Source organism: Coregonus clupeaformis, chromosome 10 (genome assembly GCF_020615455.1).
Source record: "Coregonus clupeaformis isolate EN_2021a chromosome 10, ASM2061545v1, whole genome shotgun sequence".
Classification (NCBI taxonomy): domain Eukaryota; kingdom Metazoa; phylum Chordata; class Actinopteri; order Salmoniformes; family Salmonidae; genus Coregonus; species Coregonus clupeaformis.
In genome coordinates, this window is record NC_059201.1 from 45,604,403 (window position 1) to 45,612,375 (window position 7,973).

Consider the following 7,973-nt stretch of genomic DNA (forward strand, 5'->3'; position numbering starts at 1 on the left):
AAATGCTCTGTACAACCCTGACTTTGGCCACCTCATTCTCTTTTACCCTTGTGGGGCATTCAGAAGACGTGGCTTCATGATTCCCACCGCAATTACAACATGTCACATTTGCGTCACTTTTATACCACATAATATGATATTTTCCACATCTTGTACATTTCGGCTTCTCCCTTCTGCAAACACTTTCTACATGACCAAAACCTTTACAATGTTCACACTGCAATGTTCTTGGGATAAATGCTCTAACTCTGTAGTTAATATAACCTAACCTCACTTCATTAGGTAGAGACTCCATTTCAAAAAACTAAAAGAACAGTTAAAATCTTCACTTTTCCCAATTCACCACTCGATTCATCCGAGGTGCTTCAATCACTCCAGGAATATTTTTAATATTTTCCAAATCAACTCCCACGAAACGCCAGATATAACCCCCTTAAGGGGTGCCCTGTTCCGAAGCGACACACACACAACACTTTCAAACTTATCAAATCGATTAAGACACAACGCACTTTCCTTCTGATCCGCAGAATCATTAAAAATCTAAACAAGCCCGCCTCTCGTGATCCTCACATCCATCACTTTATCCAGCACTCTCTCCACCAGGTTGGATAACTGAAATGGTTTCTTCAAGATTGGTACTCTGCTCAGCTGCTCCTTATTAACAAACCGTACTCCTACTAGATACGAAGGGTCATTCTCATGTACCCTCCTTAGGCAGCGGGGTAAACCAATAGGAGCAGAGCTTCCCAATGGGGCGGAGCTCCACGAGATAGAACCGATTATTCACAACCCTAATTCCGGTTATTTTGCTCCTGCACACGTTTCCTGCTGAACTTATCTGCATTCTCAGCCATTCAAATCTGGACTTTAGTTTCTACTTGCTCGATAGTCCAATGAGAGCTCTGTACTTGTGGGCGGGACAAACCAATGACTCAATATTATCCAATCAACACCTCTTATTGAAATGCGTGCGTTTGTGGTATCCATAGTTCGGTTGAATCAGAAGAGAGAGAACCCATGTGGGTCGTAGGTTGATTTGAGTGGACGAAATGTGTGCCAACTAGTGTAAGATTGTAACAGTGTCTCATAGTTAGTCTATCTATATACTTTAATCATGTCGTCTTTCTTTATAAAGAAAAAAGGACCTCCAAAGGTTTTCAAAAAGAACGAGAATTCAGCCGGTTCAAAACGAAAGGTACGGAGCTAACGTTTGCTAGCTACACTTAGCCTAGGACTTATCTTGCTATTTACATATTACAATGCTGTCTAACACGTAGCTTTCTTTTAATCTTTGATGTTTGTTTGTGTTTTGTTGCTTTAGAATGATGGAGACACAGGAAACAAACTCAAGAAAAAACTAAATTCAAAGCACAATGAAGAAATCTCCAGTGACTCTGAAACAGAAGGGTAGGCTAACTTACTCGAAGTGTAGTTGGATGGCTAGCTAACTAACTTAGCTAAGTTGGCTAACAAACTGATTAATTTTAGCCGTATGAGTGGACAAACCATGAGTTGAATCAATCTCTTTATGTAGCCCTTCACTGCACAGAAAAAGGAGGGCCAATGTCGAAGAAGAGTTTGATGAGACCCCACAGGAGAAAAAACTACGATTAGCTAAACTATACCTCGACCAATTGAGGGATGAGGGTAAGGGAATAGCTACTGTACCGAGCTATTATCAATTTCAACAAAACTCTCCTAAAATGGTTAACGTTTAATGAAATGTAATGAATCTGATGCATTACTGGTCTGTCTTCATGTCTTATCAACAGAAGAAAAGAAGGCAGAGGAGGAGTCTTTTGAGATGGACCTGATTGCTGGAAGACTTCAAGAAGAAGTGGTAAGTGTAACTAGCTACAGCATTATAATAATAATAAATAATATGCCATTTAACAGACACTTTTATCCAAAGCGACTTACAGTCATGCGTGCATACATTTTTGTGTATGGGTGGTCCCGGGGATCGAACCCACTACCTTGGCGTTACAAGCGCCGTGCTCTACCAGCTGAGCTACAGAGGACCACACAGCATTGTGTTGCTTGTATGGCCCTAGAAAATGTCACATGAGTTTGGTTGCTGCTATTTATCTCATAGTTAAAATTTTATTTTTTCCTCAGCTTGAGCAGAAAGGACAGCTCCAACGGATGGTTGCAAAAGATGTGAGTGTCTTTGTTTTGGTGTCTCCCATAAAAGCACCCTGTGCATGCCCACCATTCACTATTTTACTACTTAGAATGAAACTATATGTGTATGTATGTGTGGTATACTATTATTGATACTGGAACATGGTGTGCTATGAGTTTTGTATGGCCCGTAAAGTAAGTTGTCAGTCCTCTTCATGTGTCCCTATGTTGTCGTGGTCTCCAGCTCCTGCCACCAGATGTGTCAGAGATTCGTCTGTTGAGGGGCCACAAGCTGCCAGTCACCTGTCTGGTCATCTCTCCTGATGACAAACACATATTTTCCGCTGCCAAAGACTGCTCAATCATCAAATGTGAGTCTGGACAATATATTTGTTTGTATACTCTCTTCGCCAAAATAATCTATGTTCTATGTTTGATGAAATAGAATGTGCAAAATCAGTTGCATGTGACCTAAAATGCTACACAGTCAGTGGGCTTACTCATGCATTGTCTTCTGTAACTGCAGGGGATGTTGAGAGTGGTAAGAGACTGCATACGATAGCTGGTGGGAGGAAAGGAACAGAGGATCGCCATGTGGGACATACGGCCCATGTCCTATGTATGTCTATATCATCGGACGGCAAGTACCTGGCTACTGGAGACATGAATAAGTTGATCATGATCTGGGAGGCAGCAACATGTAAACATCTATACAAGTTCACAGGACATAGAGGCCCGGTATCGGTAAGATATACCCCCTTTCACCCCTTCCCTTATTCATTTTTCCATCTGCTTTTATTCTTGCTTTCTCATCCTTTCATATTTACCTTCACAAACGGTGCCATCTCTCCTCCACAGGGCCTTTCCTTCAGGAGGGGCACCCATGACTTGTACAGTGCCTCTCATGACCGCTCCATCAAGGTGTGGAACGTGGATGAAAATGCCTATGTGGAAACACTGTAAGTAGCTGAATAGTAATGTCTATGTTTCTTCAGGTTTGGGCATGTGATTTGTGTTTTATTGACTGTGTGTCTCCCTAGGTTTGGTCACCAGGATGTGATCACAGGGCTGGACAGTGGGAGTCGGGAGCGCTGTGTGACTGCAGGGGGGAGAGACCGCACTGTGAGGGTGTGGAAGATCGCTGAGGAGTCCCAGCTAGTGTTTCATGGCCATGAGTGAGTCCCCCTGGTCTTCTTCTCCTTCTCTGTATTAGTCAGTCTCACAACACTGTATAGGCCTAGTCTCTGTTGGTCTGCGAGAGTGTAATCCTTGTGTGTTAACCTACTGGTAATGCTCCTCCCACTTATTTTCGCTCTCTCTCAGGGGTTCCATCGACTGTATCCAGCTCATTAACGAAGAACACATGATAACAGGCGCTGATGATGGGTAAATGTGGATTTATACTCCACTAGGTGTCGTCGTACTCCACCTCTAGCGGTTCTGCAACCACTTTGTGAGGGAATGGTTCCTTACAAATGCACAAATATTTTCATTAGTCTAAAAAGCTTTCTCTTGTCCTCCCCCAGCTCTGTCTCCCTGTGGAGTGTGAACAAGAAGAAGCCCCTTAGCACGGTGAAGGCAGCCCACGGTCGGCATGGCGACTCGGGGCTGGAGCAGCCCTACTGGGTAGCGGCCGTGGCGGCTCTGCAGAACTCTGACACCGTAGCCTCAGGTACCAACGGCTGTGAGTCACCAGCTTTATAACACTCATCTACAGTCGTGGTCAAACGTTTTGAGAATGACACAAGTATTGGTCTTCACAAAGTTCGCTGCTTCAGTGTTATGAGTTTTGTCAGATGTTACTATGGTATGCTGAAGTATAATTGCAAGCATTCCATAAGTGTCAAAGGCTTTTATTGACAATTACATTAAGTTTATGCAAAGAGTCAATATTTGCAGTGTTGACTCTTCTTCAAGACCTCTGCAATCCGCCCTGGCATGCTGTCAATTAACTTCTGGGCCACATCTTGACTGATGGCAGCCCATTGTTGCATAATCAATGCTTGGAGTTTGTCAGAAGTTGTGGGTTTTTGTTTGTCCACCCGCCTCTTGAGAATCGACCACAAGTTTTCAATGGGATTAAGGTCTGGGGGGTTTCCTGGCCATGTTTTGTTCCCCGAGCCACTTGGTTATCACTTTTGCCTTATGGCAATGTGCTCCATCATGCTGGAAAAGGCATTGGTCGTCACCAAACTGTTCTTGGATGGTTGGGAGAAGTTGCTCTCGGAGGATGTGTTGGTACCATTCTTTATTCATGGCTGTGTTCTTAGGCAAAATTGTGAGCGAGCCCACTCCCTTGGCTGAGAAGCAACCCCACACATGAATGGTCTCAGGATGCTTTACTGTTGGCATGACACAGGACTGATGGTAGCGCTCACCTTGTCTTCTCCGGACAAGGTGTTTTCCGGATGCCCCAAACAATCGGAAAGGGGATTCATCAGAGAACATGACTTTACCCCAGTCCTCAGCAGTCCAATCCCTGTACCTTTTGCAGAATATCAGTCTGTCCCTGATGTTTTTCCTGGAGAGAAGTGGCTTCTTTGCTGCCCTTCTTGACACAAGGCCATCCTCCAAAAGTATTTGCCTCACTGTGCGTGCAGATGCACTCACACCTGCCTGCTGCCATTCCCGAGCAAGCTCTGCACTGGTGGTGCCCCGATCCCGCAGCTGAATCAACTTTAGGAGATGGTCCTGGTGCTTGCTGGACTTTCTTGGGCGCCCTGACGCCTTCTTCACAACAATTGAACCTCTCTCCTTGAAGTTCTTCATGATCTGATAAATGGTTGATTTAGGTGCAATATCCTTGCCTGTGAAGCCCTTTTTGTGCAAAGCAATGATGACGGCACGTGTTTCCTTGTAGGTAACCATGGTTAACAGCGGAAGGACAATGATTTCAAGCACCACCTCCTTTTAAAGCTTCCAGTCTGTTATTCTAACTCAATCAGCATGACAGAGTGATCTCCAGCCTTGTCCTCGTCAACACCCTCACCCGTGTTAACGAGAGAATCACTGACATGATGTCAGCTGGTCCTTTTGTGGCAGGGCTGAAATGCAGTGGAAATGTTTTTTGGGATTAAGTTTATTTTCATGGCAAAGAGGGACTTTGCAATTCATCTGATCATTCTTCATGACATTCTGGTGTATATGCAAATTGCCATCATCAAAACTGATGCAGCAGACTTAGTGAAAATTAGTATTTGTCATTCTCAAAACTTTTGACCATGACTGTACAGCTCTGCAGAACTTTGACACCGTAGCCTCAGGTACCAACGGCTGTGAGTAATCAGCTTTATAACACCCATCTACACTCAGTGTAGAAAACATTAAGAACACCTTCCTAATATTGAGTTGTCGGAGTAAAAACTGTTATTATTAAATGTATAAGGCCATTTAAAAAAAAATAGTTATAACGTAGTTATAACTTATATTCAACATGTACTGAGTATACCAAACATTAGGAACACCTTCTACCATACCCCGTTCAAAGGCACTTAAATATTTTCTTGCCCATTCACTCTCTGAATGGCACACAATCCATGTCTCAAGGCATAAACGTCCTTTAACATGTCTCCTCCCCTTCATCTACACTGATTTGAAGTGGATTTAACAAATGACTTCATTAAGGGATCATAGCTTTCACTTGGTCAGTCTGTCATGGAAAGAGCAGGTATTCTTAATGTTTTGTACATTCTGTATACACACAGCACTGCAGAACTATTGACACAGTAGCCTGGGCTGTGGGAGTGCTATTCACCAACTTTACTATACTGTCTCGTCTATATCTATCACACACCCCGTTTTGAGTTATTTAACAATCAACCCCGAACTTCCACCCCTCCTTGTATACTGTAAATCTATGCAGTGTGCATAGGAATATCAGCATGCTCTGTATTAGTGCATACATTCATAGCAAACCTTGGTCATATATTAGGAGTTGACTGCTAATATTTACTTGTCCAATTGATGATGCTGGAATTGAACAACTGTTGTCTCGTCACTCTGCAGGTTCCCACAACTCTAAGGTGCAGCTGTGGGGATGTGGTCAGGGGTTCCGTCATCTGGAGCCTCTCTTCAGCATCCCTGTGGTAAGCAAGTCCCAGCTACACTGCTCCATACATAATACACCTTGCATTGCATTCAATCATTGTGTAGCATGACAATATGTGGGAAGCGCCATTGGATATAATTCAACATTGGGCCTATTTGTATAGGCCTATATGTGTATGGGGAAGTGTCTAGTAAGGGTGTTCTGCACTAAAACATCTGTCTTCTCAATACAGCGTATTCTGTTTCCTCTCTCTTGTAGACTGGTTTTGTCAACAGTCTAAAGTTCTCCAGTTCTGGGAAGTTCCTGGTGGCAGGAGTGGGACAGGAGCACAGGTACGTACCCACCTACTTACCTGTCATACAGAGCTATAGCCCAGAGCATACTTACTAGCATTATACACTGACTGACTTGTTGATTGATTGATCAGAAACCTCACTATATTGATCATATACTCAGTGCCTACCCCTTTTTTTTTTTTTTTTTTTTTTTTAACAAGCCTGTTTTCAGTATTCTGTATGGAAGTAGTTGCAATGAGGACAGGTGCCCATGGGGTGGCACTGTTATTTCACGCTCAAATCCTAAGACTCCCTAGACTGCTTCAGTGGCAGTGATGGCATTACCTCCTTTCTGCTTTCCTTATTACAAGATTAAATGGCTTTTTATATACCGGATAATTTTACTCATAACTTTATTCATGCATTATCTCTGTTTTTGTTAAAGTCTTAGTTTTTGTTGTTTACAGGCTTGGTCGCTGGTGGAGATTGAAGGAAGCGAAGAACGGACTTTACATTATTCCTCTGAAAAGACAACAGCCAGAGCAGGAAGAGGTGAATGGAGAAGAAAATGGGGAGTAGCTGATCTGTGTATGCCTTAGAATATAATATGTATGACATTTGATTTTGTGAATTAAATTCTTTACAGAAAAACGATTTGTATTATTGCCTATCAATTAACTACAGTAAATGGTTTGTTAAACTACTTTTTCATTCCAATTTAGAACTGACTGAAGTCTTGTGCTCTGTCTGCGACTTATATCAGTCTGTGCTGTTGGTGCCTGTATTCTCTCAGCTACACAGCTTGTGGACTGTAGTTTGAGGAATCCCCTGTGATTTGGATATTTGAAAATGAAATTATTTTGACAGCTTTTGTCACCAGAGGTTGTGTTAATGATCTAAAATGCTTCTTATTGTAAATTCTGCTCGGCTTCAGTCAGGGTTCGCTCCAAATCATGAATGTAAAATGAGTAATTTCATGCTTCAGTTGCACTTCTCCACTCGGATGAAATTTGCTCTCATTCGATAACCAGCGGGTAATTTCCTCTGTAGTTTATCTCCGGTAGAAAGTTAAAATGCAAGAATAACTTCAAGCAAAACATTAAAATGTAGCTGGCTACATTATATGATAAACATTAGAAATATGATGGCCATACACCGTTTAGCAAAAAAAAATACCTTGGCTTTTCAGTGTAAGCTAATTTACTTGTGGCTGCTAGCCAAATAGCGTTGCACTTTTATCTGTCAAACTATTTTCTGCTGAATGTGTTGCACTAATGTATTTTGTGTGAAACTAAAGTGGCATGCCCCTTCTCTATTGAAGCAAAACAACTCTTGGCTTTAATTATAAAATGCAGGTGAAATTGATTAAAATGTAGATTTTGGCCTGTTGCCAATCTGAAGTGAAAAGGTTCAACTCTTGGGAATATAGGTGGTGCACAGACCATAGCTTTGGTGGCCTAGCCCATAGGGCTTAAAAACAGCACTAGCTAGATTTTTAGAAGGTGATGAAGGTGCTAATAGGTGTT

General features: G+C 42.4%; 1 protein-coding gene across 2 annotated transcripts; it reads left to right on the forward strand.

The window, feature by feature from the left end:
• The first annotated feature begins 972 nt into the window (after positions 1-972).
• Positions 973-7,101, forward strand: LOC121575870 (U3 small nucleolar RNA-interacting protein 2). 2 transcript variants are annotated; one of them, XM_041889159.2, is made up of 14 exons: positions 973-1,195; positions 1,322-1,407; positions 1,535-1,647; positions 1,773-1,840; positions 2,119-2,160; positions 2,369-2,495; positions 2,651-2,868; positions 2,983-3,083; positions 3,165-3,299; positions 3,448-3,510; positions 3,651-3,808; positions 6,130-6,209; positions 6,431-6,504; positions 6,915-7,101. In XM_041889159.2, the coding sequence occupies exons 1-14, from the start codon at positions 1,115-1,117 to the stop codon at positions 7,024-7,026; spliced, it is 1,458 nt and encodes a 485-aa protein (XP_041745093.1). In that variant the 5' UTR covers positions 973-1,114; the 3' UTR covers positions 7,027-7,101. The 2 variants fall into 2 exon arrangements, with proteins under 2 accessions (XP_041745093.1, XP_041745094.1); XM_041889160.2 differs by having other exon boundaries at positions 974-1,195; positions 3,651-3,796.
• Positions 7,102-7,973: the final 872 nt, after the last annotated feature.

Coding starts and splice junctions, on each gene's coding strand:
- LOC121575870 (XM_041889159.2), top strand. CDS start 1,115: ATGTCGTCTTTCTTTATAAAGAAAAAAGGACCTCCAAAGGTTTTCAAA. Junction 1,408..1,534: donor AGTGACTCTGAAACAGAAGG/GTAGGCTAACTT, acceptor CTCTTTATGTAG/CCCTTCACTGCACAGAAAAA. Junction 1,841..2,118: donor GAAGACTTCAAGAAGAAGTG/GTAAGTGTAACT, acceptor TTTTTTCCTCAG/CTTGAGCAGAAAGGACAGCT.